Below are 19,380 nucleotides of genomic sequence, written 5' to 3'. Positions count from 1 at the left end.
TGTTCAAACAAAACGGTTCAGTGGATGATTCTTTGACTCACTCATGAAATAAATTCATCAAAATAAATGGTATAGAATCACAATACACATTACTTACATCTACAGCAGCGCACGACTCTATGTACTAATGATGCCTGAAATTCTGGTTCTTGAATACGGCAACTGAACATCAGGCAGGTCTCATTAAGAGGCCAGAAGCATCACAATCTGTCTTTGATGAAACGAAATACTAAAATTCACAGGCATCAAATAATACATTTGACATTTGTAAATAAAGTCATTTTATTGCAGTCAAAAAATAAGTGGCTGGAGTAGCTTTGCAGCAAGGTAAAAATAGAAAGAGGATGTCCTTGAGCTGAAGGCACATCGGGGTGCTTCCAGTGTAGACAGCTCTGTTGACTGTAATGGGAGAGAGAGATCTAGTTTTGTTGCACCACACGTCCGGTAGAGACACGCGTAAATACACCTTCTTGATGGATGCATGCTGACTTGTTTGTTGTCACCTAGCCTGCAGCATTTACCACAAATTTACATTTGTGTTTTAGACCTATAATAAGTCATGAAGAAAAATACATATAATGGCACCCAAAAAGTATCTGGAAAAAAAAAACAATTAAATTACACTGCCTGAATTACACTGCATGAGATACGAAATAATCACTTGCACTAAAAATCTCATTAAGACCAGATGCTTACGGTTTAGGCATTTTTACTACTTAATTTGTGACTTAATTTGTCCAAAGTGATTCATTTTTGGGCCTAGTATAAGTTTACCTTCTAACAATCCTTACAGGAACTTCAGAGTAATATTAAAAGGTCATACCAAAAAAGTAGGAGGTGAAAATTGATTTGTGGGCCGGATTTAAAGAAAATACTTGAAGCTTATGACACTTGAATCTTTAGTAGTTTGAGAGCCCTGGGTCACACCAATGAAAGTCATCTTTAAGGGTCGGATCAGGTAAAAGTACATCCTTAAAGCTAAAGTTTAAAATATGAAAATGCTTCCGTATTGGGTTAGGGTTAGGGTTAGGGTTATTGACTCACCCTTATGTTGTAAAAAAAAAAAAAATAATTATATTAAATTAAAGTTAACGGCTTCCAATGTTGTCTTTCATTATATTAAAAAATCTGTTGTGAATACCTTCTTTTGTGTTTAACAGAAGAATAAGAAGTGATTATAGAACTTCCCATTATCTCATCGTGCCGTGCAATAGATTTCACACTTTTTTTTTTTTTGTCTTTCCTTCTAATGAAACATCTGTCCTGCTACGCTAGTGACTCTGTACTGCTAGTATGATGACTCAAGCCTCCTCATACACAATCAGTATTGAGTCTTAATTAATGCAAGTGACATTTACAGGTGACTTAAACCCCCTAGTAACAAGGGAATGATGCAATATATCTAGGACAGTGAATCCGTTACAGTCCTTCTGACCGAATTCCATATGAATGCATTGTTAAATGTGAGAATGTGGAGTGAAATACAGAACGGTGAGCATTACCATAGTCTCGAGCCTCGGACAGCAGTGTGACAGGAGGACAATGACATCCACTGCAGCTTAGCTATGGCTCTCGCAAGGGCCCCTGGAGTGGCCCCGAGGCCATGTAATGCCATGTTAATTACCGCACACACAGTATAGACTTTCAAACGGGACTGTGTGGGAGAGAGGAGAAAATCTAATCACAGGGGAACCAATTTCACTGAATCTGTTGCTGCACTGGCTGGGTGGGTAATTTGTGATGACACAGAGAAAACATTACTGCCACAACAGTTGCTGAGCTGTAAATTCCTACCTGATGGAAAGTGATGGGTTTTTGACAATGTTTTCGTGTCAGTCCCCTAACTTAGGCAGTTTTTCTGTCAGCGTCGTCGCAGTTACACCGACTGTCGTATTAATTTTCCGAAGATGTTGTCAAGTTCCTTAAACCTTCAGCTTGTCATCGCTGGTTATTATCATCCCATTCAGTTTATCAGGACCAATGAGCCATTTTTTAGTACAAAAAGAAGAGGGCTTTGAAAATCCAATCAAATTCTACAGTATTTTGTTGAAAATGAATCTGTCACTTGGTAAAACAGCCTAATAACCAAAACATTAACAAAACTATACAAAGTGGTCCATACAATATAAACATAATAATTTATTTGCAATAAGAATTTGTGCCAACCACAATTTTTTGTAGGCATGTGTAGTTTATATCATAAGATGATATTTTAATATTAACACATTGTCATATTTTGTTTACTTTTAAACATATGCATTACATTTTCAAGCAAGTCACTTCTAATGAATGCTGAAAATGTATAATATATATCACAGCTTTACAATTTTTACTGTTTTTGATTTAAAAAAAAAATCTTTGAAATCACTACAAAAAGATATTACTCAAATCATTATGCCTATAGGAACAATTTTAGAAAGGAGTACATACAATCTGGTTCCTGAAGTGACATACTGCTTCCATTAAGAGCATATGGGCACATCTCCTGTGCCTTCCTGTTAGACAACACACAGCTCTTGGCCTTTTACCAAAAGCACCAGATAGTTTGGTAGGCATGCCAGCACCTACAGAGTGTGTCTGTCACTATACTTTTAGCATTCTTTTCTCACTTTTACCTGTAGTGAAGAGCTGGAAATGACCCTGCACATATTCTTTGTTTTGTGAAAACATGTTATTTCCTCAGTGTGCTGTTTATGACAAACATTTTCCTACTCGCAGACATGAAAGTGTTCTGATTTGATGGCTTTTTGTCAGAGAAAACATACGGTGATCTATCATATATTGAGAATATGGTAATATGCTCACTGAAGACTTGCTATAATATTACTAAAGCTTAAGGTTCTGAAGCTCAAATTTGCTTCTCTGCAGTCTTTCTCTGAAAACTAACAGATAGAACTAAGATATGTAGATAAGAATGTGTTGATTTGGCCACACACACACACACACAAATAATTAAATATTTAATATTTAAATAAATATCTTTGAAAAGTAAAAAAAAAAAAAAAAAAAAGTCAAGAAAAGGAACTTTGCATGCGGTTGATGAAATAACCTTCACGGCGTCAGGGAACATCAGAGGCAGAAGGCTTTCTGAAATCTGTATCTTGGCAAGGAATGTTCTGTTGGGAAAATGAAAACGGCTTGGAAAATTCCTGTCTGGTGGGTCTGGGGAGGCTGAAGGTAAAGCTTTTAAGACAACCTCAATCAGCTCCCCCTGCTCACCAAGATAACACACACCGGCTACAACTCCCAATCACATTATCACATAATGTATGGAGAGCTGTAAACATGCAGCTACGACTGTGTTCCACGGTCAATGACAGTCATAGACATACACATGACAGTCACAGCAACAATGATCGCAAGCAATGTGATTTGCTGAAGTTGTTTTGGTAAGAAAGTGTCTGTTAAGAACATGCGTGTCTGTTGTCTATTGTCAAATGATTTCTTTAAAGCAACTGCATAAACTGGGCAAATGCCTTCTTAAGCATTTTACTTTTACCTTTTTTTTTTTTTTTACTTATCCTAAAAACCATGAACAAACTGCCACAAGGTAAAATACAACCCAGACTGTATTAAATACAGGTTCGCTAGCAGTAAGGACAAATGTGTGCTGACCGCAATTTATTCTGTGCAGTCAATTATAAAATGCCCTGAGCGTGAAACCATTGAAATTTCAGAGACATTTAAAAACTTCAATTGTCAAAATCTGAGTCCTGAAGCAAAAACAGTTGGTATAAAGGTCTTTAGCCTTTTAAAATATAAATATATTCATTTCAGCTTTGGCAATGAAAGCCAAATGACTTCTTACGTCCAGTTCATATCCTCAAGATGCTCATTAACAGTGAGTTAGGTGAGGTTACTGTGAGTCTGCTGGTAATACTGGAACACCTCACCTCTTCATTTACTTATCTTTGTGATCGACAGCAGCCATCGAATGCTGAATGATACATGAAAAGAGGGCCATAATCAACCCTCCCCTCCTTAATGAAACCCTTATTGATTTCTCATCGCAGGGAATCATTGCCTCTGCTCCAGTGGCGTAGCCAGGGGAGGGGCCATGGGGGCACTGGCCCCTCCTGAAAACTGATTGGCCCCCCAGTGTGCCCCCACCCTTCTACTTGTCTGTCACTCACAAATTCAAATTACCGGTATAATCTTTCAGTTTAGTAAATAACTCATGATTGCGTCGCGATGCTTCTCAACAAGGACCAAGAATAACGAGCTGCTGTTTTCCAACGAAAAAAGCACCTATTTTAAATAGATTATGTTTTTCGATTAGCAAGTTGTTGCAGTGCAAGAAGTGTTTGGTACTAACGTTAACGTCTTTCGGTGTTAGACAGACCAGGTTCGATGACGATGTTATCTCCTAGAGCAGACCAAGATGCTAATCATTATATTTACTATGCTCCTCTGATGCTGAATGTAAAAGGGGTTTACTGCGTTACGATTTACTTTTTTTTTTTTCGGCCGAACGAGCCGATATAGGCAACAACGCAATTTAAAGCAATGGTTTAAAAAAAATATATATATAATATCAATTCTAATAAAGTCATTATTGAATCATGCAGTCGATTAGCGACTTTTTTTCACTCAAGTGAGGTGATGAAACAAATCGTGTAATGTTTATCTAACGCTCCACACTTGAGACTTTTTTTTTTTTAAGTCTATGGGTGAGACACATGCAAAAACATCGTTTTTTTTACTGGTCAATTTTGAGATTTGGGGCTGTTTGTCTTCAGTAACATGTCTTCTTTCAGACTTGTGGTGAAAAAAAAGTCCAAAATACACATATAGATCTTTATTTTTCTACACCTTTAGTCTATTTGCGTCTGTAGATTCCTAATAAATTCAGTTGGCGTTCAAAATCACCATGGTGCTCCGCGATTGCTGTCTGCACCCTGGAAAGCTCTCTCTCCCTCCCTTCACAGAAGTTATTGACAAAACGTCATTTGATGACACCCAGAAACATTCTCAAAAAATCATACATAATTATTTAATGCATGATTAAATAGCAAAATAAATAACTAATACTAAAATAAGACTGGACTAATTAAGCTACTCTAAACTGTTTTATAGGATCCACATATTTTACATGTTAAACTAAAGCTACCTTTTTGAACAAGTAGCTTTCTAACAAAGTATGGATATATGATATTTTTAAATCAATATGCTCAAGATTAATTAGCCTTGACATAAGTAGATTTTGTTTATTCATCAATGCAAATTTACTGCAACTGCTGCTATGCAAATTGAATGGGATGTGGATAATAAACAAAAACATATAATGAAATTATATTAAATTTATATTAGTTATATTAATTAAGTATTTATTTCTATGAATTATTAATGTTATTCTGCATTTATATAAATAAGACTATTATATATATATAAATTATAGATTTAAATTATAGATAAAAAATAAATAAAGGCTATTATAAATAAATTATATTATTATTATTTGTGAGTTGTACTCTATTCATACATTGGATTATTTTATTTATTACAGTTTTTCTTTCACTTTTGTAAAGTGAAAAGTTAATAGAAATTGTATTTGATTTTTTTTATTTGATTTAGAGCAGTGAATAACTGTTATTAAAATATAATAGGGTATCACTGTTTATTACTGATTTTAAAGGTTACTGAACTCTTGAAATGATTTGGATATACAGTTCAAACAACACAAGATTGGCCCCTCTGTATTAATCGTGGCCCCTCTTGTGCCCCCCAGTTGAAAAAATCCTAGAATCGCCCCTGCTCTGCTCCCTTGCTCTCAACCTTAAGTTCCCACATTTAATTCAGATGCACATCATCTGGCAACACTACTGTTAAGACCTCCAGAGGATCTACATGAGCTTAATTAATGTAATACAGACCAATACAAGCCCTTTTACCTCGAAAAACGTCTCCAATTTAAAAAGCAACTACAAAAAGCAAGCAGGCTTAAAACGTATTGGGAAGAAACCTTTTTATCATCATTTGCATGAATTTCCATGCATTTTCAGAATGGAAAATATAAATGCATAATAATTCATTGCATATTTAATTAAATGTGGGGTCAGTAAGATCAATGGTACATTAAACGGATCAAAAGTGACAGTAAAGACATAACATTACAAAGGTTTTTAACACAAAAGCTTTTATTTTGTAGTTTTGTATTGTTATTTAATTTTTTTTTTTTTTTTTTTTATGAAACTATTAAGCAGCAAACTAGCATATTATACGGGTGTCTAAAAGATCCTGTGACACTGGAGGAAGGAAGGACTGCTGAAAATTCAGCTTTTCCATCACAAAAAAATAAAATAAAAATAAATGTATTAATTAAAATATATTCAAGCAGACAACAGATACTTTAAATTGTAATAAGATTTCAGAATATTACTGTTTTCAGTGTATTTTTTATCAAATAAATGCAGCCTTGAGGAGTATAAGAGACTTGTTTTACAAGAATAGCTTCATAAAAATCTAACCGACGCTAAAAGTGAAATAATTATAATTATTTAATCATTTTTATATCTAATTTACACTCATACTAAATGTGTCCGGGAGTATAGGAAAGTCAAATATAATTAGCTCAGCATGTTCAACAATGTCTAGATTTGAGAATAATTTGGATAAATGTGCTAAAATCTCCTTGAAAGAAAGAAAGTGGTAATTGGTGTAAGTGTCACTTGCAGTGATTTACACAAGAGCTGATTCTGAGAGGAGGAAATAAAGCTGCTGGCCTCGAAGAAAGAGACCTGAAGCATTATTCTGCCTTTCAAATGCCAGTCCATTTCTCAAAGAAAAACAACACAATGCCATTCTCTGCTGTACTTGGTATTTGTCAGAGGGAAATATTCAAAATGTCAATCTGCCATGTCTGACCAAAGGTTCCCCCCCCCCCCCCTCCTTTTCCTTTCACCTCTTCATCGTTGTATTTGATTATCTGCAAAATGATAATCAAATACAACGATAAAACTGTAATAAAATGACCTGATGTCAAAGAAAACTGGAAAACTGTTTGCAGCCTTTTTATTAAATCTTAATAGACTTATAACAGATCAAAAATAGCTATACATGTCTAAGAAAATAAATTGCTTTGAGGCACAGCTCTAATTTGCGCCTACTAAGTTATGACTAAAGCATGAAGATATAAATTTTTCTTTGCAGGAAATAAAAACATGAAAAATCCAGAACAAATTTGAGCAGATAAGCGTGTGGGAATGAGATGAGACATTTCCTAATAATGCAAATCCAGACCTCAAGAAAATCTGTTAACATCCATGAGGAGGATATAACTGATATGCTATTAGACAGTGCACTGCCACGTGGGTTTAATTGCTTATTCTCGTTGTTGGAGAAATGTAGCCTGGATGCTGGATGCTCTGTTTTTCAAGATAAGCCTTATCACAAGAGCAAATAAACAGGACTTTGAAGAACAGGAGATATGGTGATATTTGCAAATAGGATTTGATTTTAAAGTAAGGTCTCCCACACTGAGGGTCATGGTCCTAACTGCTAACCAGATACCTAAAAAGTAGCTCTCCGTGTTGAATGTTATCTTGTTTACTTGATACTAACAACCCTCAAATATCATTAAAAAATGAACATCATGAAGCATGCAAACATTTCTATATTAGACTTATTAAATAAGTAACTACTTGGAAACTGTTAAAACTAATTATGTTCTATAAGGTATGAATTTTGTGAATGTAATCCAGACATACCACATTCATCATAGGAGACAAGTTAAGTGTGGACATTCCAATCATTGTGACAATGTCATTCAAACCTAGTCATTTGTAGATCTCTGCACAAAGAAAATGTATTTGATCAAATCCTTTATAAATTGTGAGAATGTCCTTTTAACTGTTTCTGTGTGGGTCAAACTAAACTTAGGTTGCAAGATAGATTATGGGATCACACAAATGAAATATGTACAAGAAACACAATTTATATGGCAGTACATTATGTGTCTGTTCATGATGCTAATCCCTCTACTTTAAATTTATTGATTTGAAAACAGTGAATGGATCTGTTAGAAAGTGTGATAGACTACAAAGACTTTTACAAAGGGAAGCTTCTTGGATATTTCAGTTGAGAGCTACCATTTTTCCTGGGATTAATGAAGAATTAGATTTGACTCAGTTTTTGGGAAACCATCAGTATGATTTTTTTTTAAACCTTTAATAACCCTTTAATAATTATTATTGTAATTTCTCTCTCTTTCTATCTCTATTTTCGCCATACTTTGTAATGGCTAACAAGGTGTGACAGGGTCTGGTCTGTGATTCCCTGGGTGTCCACTAGTGTTCTCACTTCCCCATAAGCACTTCACCGGAGGCACTACATTTCCCACATACCTTTGTCCCTTCATCACAGTTAATTGCACACCTGTTTTAACATTTAGCTGTCTCCACTTCCTTCGTTATCCTGTCTATAAATACCAGTCTTTCTCTTTCTGTTTTCATGGGGCCCTTATTTTTACGTCACCCGGTTTTCTCATGTTCCTTGTGTTTTCTAGTTTCTTGTTCTTGTTTGTTTTGTTTCTGGACTGATTTCTTTGGTTATGACCTCTAGCCTGTTTGGATACTGTATTTTGGATTACCCCATTAAACACACTGCTTCTTGATCTCTTGTTTACTGTGATCAATCGTTACACAAGGTTGTATGTCCTCTTTTTGTAATAGCTTTTTTTTGGTTTCTTCCAGTGTCAGACTAATTATATTTACACCTGTCATTCGTTTGATACCTGACACACTCTGAGGAAGGCAGAAGGCCGAAATGCATATGTGTGCAGATTATTAGGCAATTTGAATGTTTATTGAGATGGCCAGAATGTGAATAAAGGCTTTTAAACTTTTTTTAGACCAGAAGAAGTGCCTTGGACTCTTCTTTATTGTAAGACTACATTCGCCCCTCTTCTGTGGACTCATGGGATAGTAGTGTCTCATTGGAAGTAGTAGGTAATCTAGTATAAAATGGTATAAACACAAGTATTAACTACGACTTGAGTGAACACGATCAGCCACGGTGGCTGTGTTAGAGACGTAATGCGCCGCAGATATGTGCAATGTAAATAAGTGGTTATCCAAGCATTAATGGCAAAGAAATCCCCTTAAACTTAAAAGCAGCCAAAGATGAGTATAAAATCTTTTTTGCAATATATGGGAGTTGTTGCAAAATTGAAGCAATTCCACTGGCTATATTTTTACTTCACAATTTTAATTTGCTAATTTGAAGGGAAATGGAAATGTACTTTAGCTAATGATTTTGTAGGCAGCGTTTGCCCACAAAGGTACCTGACAAAACTGACTTCGGACAGACTTCTCAAGCAACAACGGTTTAATAATTTCCAACAAAATAGAGAGAGTTTTGGCGATAACGAAGCAAAAAAAATAAATAATAATAATATGCAATATTTCTACTGTGCATGAGGGTTGACAATGCTAACTAAACTTGCCATTATTTGTGGCTTGTTAAAAGCCCATTCAGGTGACTTATTGAGAACAATGCTCACATTTTCAGCAGACTCCTTTGATTTCAGATGAAAATCACATGCAGAAACCCTGTCTATAGTCAAATCACTGATGACTCTCATTCTCCCTCTCCTCAGGCAGTCACTGTTGAAAAATGGAGCAGAAGGGATTGTTTCTCACAGGCCCTAATGAGAGTGCTTTGTTTAAGGAGCTAAATGATCATCCCATTACCCACAGCCTTGGGTCCCCCCTGTTTCTCAGACAGTGATGAAGGTCAAGCCTAAAGCACACATCAGCTCTCCATAACGTGAAGAGTCACACTGGTCTGCCAACTGAGGAAGCGGTTTCACTTATAACAGTTGAACACTCATTTGAACTCATCTCTGCCTGTGGTTAAACGCCTAGAAGAATTATATTACACCAATTACCACAAGTGTAGAGTCATATGAACCGACAAAGAGGCAATGAAATGTTTCCCAGACTTTGACATTTACAGAGATGCTGACTAGCTAGAAAAGTAGTCAACAACCACAACCAGCACCTCAGAAAGTAACCATCACTACAAGCTAATAATTCAAAATCAGCTGAGCGGAACTGAGTTGACTTTATAATCAAGTCATTAATAATTTACACCGGCAATCTCTCATGCTCTGTAAGGCATTGCTAATTGGTCCAACCATATGATAATCCTTTCTATAAATATTTGATGTCAATCCTAACAGCCATTGACATATCAGATGCTCGTACAATGCCTGTCGTCAGTCATTCTCGCACCAAAAAGCGTTAAAATGTATTCAGCGATGTGATTTCTCATTTTTTTTGCGATATATATCAGCCGTCACTGTTTGGGGGAGATATCACAGCCTTGCTCACGACGATCTGATTAGAATCTTTCTGCGTACAGGCTTTTTCCAAGTGTAGTTCATCAATCTCTTTGTCTTTTGAGTAGTAACATCTTCACACTGAGGGGAAGCGCATGAAAGCGCTGATCATAAAGCCAATGAGGCCTTTTTGTACAAAAAAGGTTGAAACCACACTCACAGGGACAAAGAAAACATCCGAGGCAGTGAGTTTAAATTCATTACTTCATTTTCCACACTGCTGATCTGAGAGCGACGCACTGCGTTCGTTACTCCAAGGGCTTTTTGCTTCATTCGGCAGGTCTGCTTCTTTGAGGCAAAGCAAGGACAACAATCAGGCTCAAATTGAATCACCTTTGGGTGTTTTAAATCATTTATGGAATGCAAATTCCTTCGCGTTTCATTCATCAAATATTTTGAAGTCAACAGCTGCAGAAAGTTGCGCACGCCGAGGGTAAAAGTCCTTATCTGGAATCAATCATTGCAGCGAGGGGAAAAATCAAACCTGTTCTGACAGAAGCAGAGAGATTAAGGGTCGGAATCAGATTTTCTTGTTTGTGAAACTGAGCACAACATGTAGAAAATCCTGCCTTACTTCAGAATGCCTTGGCAAAGCCCATAAATCTCGAGCTAGGCATAACGGTAGGTAATTACTCCAGCTTTGAGGACTAGGAATAGATTACTATATACATCATTATATGTGTGATTACGTTCTCTGCAGTAGGGCCTGTCATTGTTCGGCAAGAGATGGATAATCTTTCTCAGAGCATATATTATGCTAACAGACCCACATCCACACAGGATCCCTTGATCAAACTCGGCAGAGTTTTTCATTCCAGCGTAAGATGTCAGTGTCGTTGTGATGTTGGGAGCTGTGTGAATGAGGGATTCTCAGTGGGGGAAAAAAGAAACAGATGAAAGACGGTTTTTCCACAAAGACACAAGTGAACAGAGTTCAGAGTCAATACAATGCAATTAAAGGGATATTTCACCCAAAAGTGAAAATTCTGTCATAATTTATTCGCCTCCAAGTTGTTCCAAATCAGTCATTAAAGTTCCTTTCATCAGTTTGACACAAAAGTAGAAATTTAGCAGAATGACCACACTGCTTGAAATGAAAGTGAAGTGAATCAAGAACAGCTGTGGTGTCCTTTCACTTTCACTGTACAGAAAAGACAACCCAGGGTAATTTATGCCAAATAATTGTATTTCATTTTTTTTTTTTTATTAAATTAAGTTGATTCTTTCTTTTAAAGTGAAATGTCCTTGGAGTGGAACTAAAAGCACATTCAGTTTTATCTGTAACAATATGAACCGTAGTGGTTGACCGATATATCGACAAGGCCAATATATCGGCTGATATTTGTCATTTTTCAAATATCGGCATCGGACGATAAGTTTTTCTGCTTGCCCGATGTGTTTGAGGCTGGACTTTTATTTTGACATCGCTGAGAACGGCAGCATCTGAGCAGTGCACACAGTGCTCACATTCTCTCTCTTGTTTACTGTGTTGTTAACAGTTCTGTCTAATACTGATAGAAGTCTGTCTAATAATCAAATAGAATGGTTAAACAAAGGAATTAATGTATACAAAAAGAATTACAATGATTGTTTTTATATTATTAGTAATAGAAAGGCAAACCTTATAATACTTTCTCGTCTGCTGTCAGCATTAAGCAATTTAACTCAACGCATTTTTATAATTTTAACAAATCTTTGAATAACTAATGAACATTTATTTTAACAAACCTTGCAAACTAGTGTGAGATATTGTGAAATGTGGTGCTTATAAATTTGAAATACTTTGATATCTAAATTATACGTATGTTTATTTTACACATTTCTTAATCCATTGTCAAATTATTTAAAACTTCTTAAAAGTTAATTAAAATAAAAAAAAAATATGTATATCGGCTTTATATCATCTATCGGCCACCCTGCTTTCCAAGATATCAGCTTTGGCATCGGATGTCAAAAAAAAGCTATATTGGTCGACCACTAATGAACAGGTTCAAACTAAAGTGCCTTACATCAAAACTCTGTATCAGCTGAGCTACTTAGAAAGTTTACTATGCCAGAAAAGCCATACATACATAGACTTAACAGTATTATTCAATGAAATGCAGGAAAATAAGTCTTTATTAATAATAATCTGCCTCTCGAATTATAATTTGTATGAAAAGGAATAAAAGTTGTTGGTTATACGGCCACTAGTGTTCACTGCAGCTTAAGTTTTTTCAATGACCCCAGGTTGAGAAAAGAGCAGCCTGGGACATTCTTTGAAACATTTACCTTTGTGCTCCATACAACTGATTTAGAAAAAAATGAGAAAAAAACGAAAAAAAGATGAGTAAATGAAAACAGAGCACATTACTGCTAGGCCACATCTTAGACAGCACAGTAATTAAGCATTAGAAGGAAGATAGCAGCATGAAATGCTGAAACGGCACGGAGGAATTTGTTACGCTAGTTCCTGATAAACATCGTATTGCTTGGAGCTAGAGTGAGATAAAATCCTGAATGGACGGATGGATGGATGCTGTGTAATGCTAACAGGAGGGAGAAACATCAAAGCGGAGCCATTAAAAAGAGATCTATAGTAGAAATCTCCATATCACAGGAATAGACATCATAGACAACGCGCTTACCCATTTTCCAAACATAGTGTCTATCCTTTGGAAATTCCAGGTCTGACCTCACTTGCATTCCAATTAGAGACATAGAGAGCAGTAGGTAGTTCCCAAAACGCCATGACCAGCCCGTTACACCGGAGTCATCTTTTAGAATCATAGTCCAGCCCATTGAAGTCCTGTCCACTTTTAGTCCTGCAAAAACAAAAAACAAAAGCAAACTGATGATTATGCTTTCTCTCACCTGTTAGGGGTTGAATACACCAGCCAAGTGTGATAAACAACTCTAGGGAATCATTCTATTAATCACCGGCATGCATTTGACTAGTCATTTAATCCTCAAGGACGTGAAATTGAGCACATGCTATTCACGATCACTGAATGATCGGGATCCTTCTGTTTTAAAGCTGCACGCATTGATGCGGCAACTACAATGGTAAACACAGGCAGAGCTCTGGGTCTTTCAGCCCTAAAGTAGTTGAGGGTATTAACACCTTTTTATTGCAACTCATTTAATTCTGTCCCCCGCCGCTGTAATTCATATCCTTGGGGTGAAGGATTAGTTCTGAAATCACTGACTTTCCAAGCATGTGTATAGGTGAGAGGGAATTTCAATGCATAGCTGATTGACAAGGAACTTTTTAGCAAACATTTCAAGATGGCAGTTGTACTCTATTGTATTTGTACTATTCACTTTTTAAAGCAGCTGATCTTGAACTATGAACATCTTATACCGTATCTGTGCACACACAATCTTTGTTTTGTTTCATGCACCGACTGATGGAAATCTGCACACCATTCAAATGGCAAATATGCAATGGACCGGATTCACGTTATGCCTCTCACATGTAATAAACTTCTCCATTGACAACCGAAATGGGAAAGTAACTCATTTAAACAGCACAAACCAAGGTTATTCATTCGCGCCAGTCCTGCGGTGAGAAATGGGGATCTCTATATTTTATAGCATCATTGTTTCATATATGGGACAGCTCTGCATAGACCCGTGTAATACAGTATTATCTGAATTAAAATTTTGATAGATTTTTTTCTTATGGAGACGGCATACAATGCATTACCTGCGGACGATCTGTTCGAGGTGGCTAGACAGAATCGGTGTATTGATGGATGAATTGCTATCAGACAAAAATATGTGTTTGGAATGTGGAATTATTCTGATGTGATTTCTCAGGGAAAGCCTGCAGCTCCCAATTGGTTTTTTGGTTGATTTCATTTGGGAAAATTAGATTTTTATTTCATTGCTTCAGCAGTGTCGCAGGAAAATCTGATATGAGAGGAATATGATGAGAGGCCATGACGGAATGAAAAAAAAAAGATCTCTTATCCTTTAACAGCTCCCACAAGTAAATATCTTGATAGAATTAGGTATTTTTAAAAGGGTATACACAGAAATCCTCTTAAAGAGGCTAGAGCCCGTTGCTTGGGTCTTTGCAGCTTGGCCTATTCAATTTTTGATAGCATATTTCAGTTTAACGTTTCTAAGGGAATAAATAAGTGATGATGACCTGTAGGTTAGCTTTCATTCAGACACTCAACAACTTTTTCTCAAAACCTGCTAAAAAATTCCTTCTGAGGCTAAGTAGCACTTGTTTCAAAATAATGTCTGAGTTAATATTAATTAGATAAGCTGTATATCAGTAAATATATATGTTTGGAAATTATTCGTATTTTAATTTGTATAATTGTGTACAGTATTGTTCAAAAACTTGGACTTGGTAAATGTTTGTCAATTAAATATGTTATAGTTAATCAAGGCTGCATTTATTTGAGGGAGGGCAGGGGCGGGGCGGGGCAGGGGCGGGGCGGGAAGGGGAGTTTACACCTAGTGCACACACACAGCAGTGAGTAGTGAAACACACACACACACCGTAAACACATACCCGGAGCAGTGAGAAGCCAATGCTGTGGTGACCAAGGAAAAACAGTAATATTGTGAAATTTAATTATAATTTTTTAAATAATAATAATTTATTCCTGTGATGTCATTTCTATGATCTTCAACGTCACATGATTCATTAGAAATCAATTCTTATGCTCATTTGGTGTTCAAGAAACATTTCTTACATATGATTATCAATGCCATAAACAGTTGTACTGCTCAATATTTTTGTGGAAACTGTGATGGATCAGAATTGATTTAAAATGGAAATGTGATGTATCCTTTAAGATTAAAATTATTAAAATATATTAACATTATAAAGTAAATACAGTATTAATGATAAAATATTAATCTTAAAAAAAACTTACTGACCCCAAATTAAGTTTGCATTTTCAATATGTATTTTTTTTTTTTAATTCAAATTTGATTCAGAGATATTAATGCAAATAACAATGCAAATAAAATACCATTAAGCTATTCCTTTTATCCTCTTTATACTAACCTATTTACAGGCATGCCATATATAGGGCCCTATGAAATCAGTTTTATTTTTTCCCAGATTACGTTTTTTCCCTTTTAATTTTTCTGGATTCTGTTTTTTTCCATTGTAATTTTTCTCGACTCTTTTTTTTGAATGGTTAAATTAAATTTTAGCAATCAAAAAGCATGTCTAATTAATTAAAATCAGGAAACTTTTCACCTGTTCACCTTTTATTTTCACATTCATGTTTAGGGCACTATGAAATGTTTTATTTTTTCTTCACCATATATTTTATTGTTACCTAATTCTGTGTTTTAGCATGTCTAGTTATTTAAATGGAGAAAACAAAAAAAATTCTTACAGTAGCCTTATGAAATGTTTTTCTCCCCACAGAAATTCTGTTGTGTTTTTACATTTTTTTAGTTATTGAATTAAGGAATCTTTTAATTCAAATCTTTAAATCTTTAAAAAAAAAAAATTGGTATACAAAGGGGATTTACTATTAAAATTAAAACATGGAAGAAATGTTGTGTGTTTATTCCTTAAAAGTAATGTTTGATTCTTTTTAGTAGTACTGGGCTTTGTAAATTCTGCTGAAAACTAGTAATACATTTCTGGCAAATACTGTCTTTAAACTAAACCAGACTTTTATTTTGACGGGTTGCCTTGAATACCTTTACAGTTCTGTGTATGTGATATGACGCTAGTTTTACTCAAATCAAACGGTCAAGTGCTCATGAAGTCATTCTCAGAACAATTCTGGAGATGTTCCTCATTGTTTTCACGTTGTTAATTACAGAGAGAGCAGACGCTGAAATCACTGCGAGCATCATGCGCGATTCCATGAATGTAATAGACGAAACTGTGCTCCTGCACCATTCATTAACAGAGACACGCAGATTTACAGATACAAGTCCATATCGTGATTTGATTTAAATATAATGATGTACCTTTTATTAATTCATTCAAAATTTGACAAATTTTGTGACATTCCACGTTAAACTGTGAATTCCATTTTTTATGACTGGATTCGGCGATTCCGTCCGCATTTACTGCATCGCGGAAATCATAAGGCCCTAAATATATACTTTCCAAGAACAAAAACAGGCCTATAAATTATTGTATAGGCATGTACACCACAAAACCTGAACAACATAAAATTCAGTATTTACAGTGAAGATTTACAAAAGGTTACATATAGCTAAGCAAACATTCACAGACTGAGAGTGAAAAACCTCGGCATGATGGATGTGGCCTTTTCCCTGTGACCTGTCAGCTGTAGGGAGGATGTGAATACTGACGCACATTCCTACATGTGCCTGTCACCCGCTGTACCAGCAACAGCCATCCTGGAAAACGAATGCGTCAAAGTCCTGCGCTGCTTTTTAGAATAACTAGGTCAAACAAAGCTTGTGGGCTCAGACTGGAACACAGTGTGCAGTCTAAAGAACCTGAGAGAGCTTCATGACACTTCAGTCGAGATTTTCTCAAGAAGCACATGAGTTAACTCTTTCAGACATAGTCACTGTCTCCCATACAGATTTTAAATTATACTGCCTCGAATGGGTAATAAGCCATCACATTTAAATATGCATAGGTTCCAATTCTATAGGCTTAGGGTCAAAGGTCAGTTAAAAGTACACTTTGTCAGCAGGCTGAACATCTTCCCAGCTTTGGTAGGTTTTCAGATTGGTGTGAAAATTCACATGCTGAAATATATCTTCAAAGAAGCACATGGGAATTAATTTAACAGTTTTAGCTGAGGCAGTGAATTTCACATCAAAAACAGGCGGCTTTTCACCATTCTTGCCATGTGATCTAGTGTTACGTCTAAATGTGCTACGGTTTCTGTGTTTGACAACCACATCTAAAGTACAGTATATGCACAGTAGTTAGTGGTTACTTTTATTACATGCATCATTTCACAAGCTGTCATTCTGCTACATGGGTTAATGACAAATTAGGCTGTCCATGAGATGGATAAAAAAAAAAAGTCTAGTTTAAACTGCCAAGATCCAGGGTCGTCCCGGTGGAAGAAAGGGAGATTTAGCTCCCATCGGTCCGTTCTCTGCAGGGCCCGGTGCGACCACATCAGCTGCACTGCCCAGAAGATGGCCCTGCCAAGGTCCATAAAATCCACTCTGTTATATTCATATTAGTTTTCAGAAATAAATAAAAAAAATTATTACCATTTTAAAGAAAAGTTCGTTTCAATTACTCTAAAATGTCATGTGGTGTAACCAAGTAAAAACATGTTAATTTCACTTAAACAATTAAGTGTACAGTTATAAACCAATCATTTACATAATCATTATTAAATGCATTATTAAAACTTCATTATGTTATTAATAACTATCAGATATTAATTTATAAATATCATGACGATTTTAGTTGCAACTCATGGCATTTAAAACCTAAACTAACTAGGGATGCACTGATACCATTTTTTTCAGAACCAATCCGATGTATAAATCCTAAATAACATATTTAACATTTGAGGTTTTCTGTTCAAGTAATCTTTTATATTCTTATATCATTACAATAACATCAGCACAGCTGCATCACATTTACTTTTTTGCCTTGATTTTGCCATAAAAACAGTCAACATGAAAGTAATTTTCAATAAATGAATAGATGTGGACAACAAATAGTGTTACCGATGGGATTTTGTGCAAAACAGTCTAACTGGTAAGCAGTTTTACAAAAGCACCATCAGCAACCGTGTCCACCCAACCTCCTGTGAGCTATTTTTCTCCCCTGTCCAAAGACCTTCCAACTCTACAGCAAAATAAAAAATTTGAAAAGAATAAGCAGCGTTTCCTACTTACCACTGTGCCTGAAAAGATTCAACACAGCATTGTCTGTTTGAAATGTGCAATACTTCCTCAAATCTTCACATGGGAAACGGCATCCGAGCAGATCTGTCTGTAAACAGGTGGGCCTGCTAATTAACGTTTGATTACAACTCCCACAACAGACACTAAAGCACAGTCTGTAACAGGTCTAATGCAGCCTCAGCCAGACACGTTCCATTAGATCTCTCTCTACAGGACACCACTGGCTCTGACAGCAAAGGAAACAAAAGCTCCTAATCCTGTTTACTGTATCACGGACGCCTTCCCTTCCCCTCGCTTGAATTTCCATACAGTAATGCGTCCAATTGGCTTGTGTTCGACAAGCTGAGCAAACCTTTGAACAGCACCTGTCATTTCCGCCTGCCTTATTTGTCCATAAAAACCACAGATGCACAAAACTTGATAATAAGCCCCTACCTGCTGTATTAGCAAGCTGGCATTAACAAAAGGAAGGAAAAAAGTATTTTAAAGGTGAACTTGGTACCTTTTGCCTCATTAAAAAGTTTTACTAAAAATGAAAAATAAATAAATAAATGACATGAAATCAAGTAGCCAAATAGAAGTAGCTCAATACATTTCTTTTACATGGAGAAGGGTGGCCAAGTTGAGAACATACGACTAGCTGAATGATACACACTTCATCTCATTGACCTCCATTATTGCACATTCATTTACAGAATAATTTAATTATGACTGACCTCTGCTAATGACATTGCTAAAAAAAAAAAAGGCATTCGAGTAACACCAAATCCAGGCTGCTAGCTGTTGCTTAAAGCAAGTTGTGTATGTGACTAAATACTGTGACTAAATACTACCACACTGAAATGTATTAATTTTTATACAAGCAAAGGCAACCCTTAACAAATATTTTTTTTTTTTAGTAAAAGCCATTATAATATTTTTGTGTGAACTGAACAAAAATACTCTAAACGTGGCAAGCAAAATTTTTCTTTTCTTTTTTTTTTCTAATTTTTTTGTTTTTGTTTTGTTTAACTTCTTTAGATACTCAAGTATTTGTTCACAACATATCCAAATGTTTTCAAATTGAGTCACCTGAACAAACAATTTTACATTGAACAATATTGCACAAGTTCCCAGCATGCATTGCAGCTTGGAAACATTTTTTTGTAAAGTATTATTCAAATATTATCATTGTTGTAAATTTAACTGGCTTAATTTATGCTGCTGCTGTTACT

General features: G+C 35.7%; 1 protein-coding gene across 2 annotated transcripts in view; it reads right to left on the bottom strand.

Annotated features, from left to right (window-relative positions):
• The window catches only part of thsd7ba (thrombospondin, type I, domain containing 7Ba), a 173,840-nt gene that overhangs the window by 112,215 nt on the left and 42,245 nt on the right, over positions 1-19,380 (bottom strand). For both annotated transcript variants that reach the window (XM_026272057.1, XM_026272058.1), the window contains exon 3: positions 12,967-13,143. In XM_026272057.1, coding sequence (XP_026127842.1) covers positions 12,967-13,120 — 154 coding nt within the window. In that variant the 5' untranslated portion in view covers positions 13,121-13,143. The remainder of the gene's footprint in view (positions 1-12,966; positions 13,144-19,380) is intronic.

This window comes from Carassius auratus, chromosome 9 (genome assembly GCF_003368295.1).
Source record: "Carassius auratus strain Wakin chromosome 9, ASM336829v1, whole genome shotgun sequence".
Lineage (NCBI taxonomy): Eukaryota > Metazoa > Chordata > Actinopteri > Cypriniformes > Cyprinidae > Carassius > Carassius auratus.
Note: the sequence above shows the minus strand (reverse complement) of the source record. Positions and strands in the feature narration are given on the sequence as shown.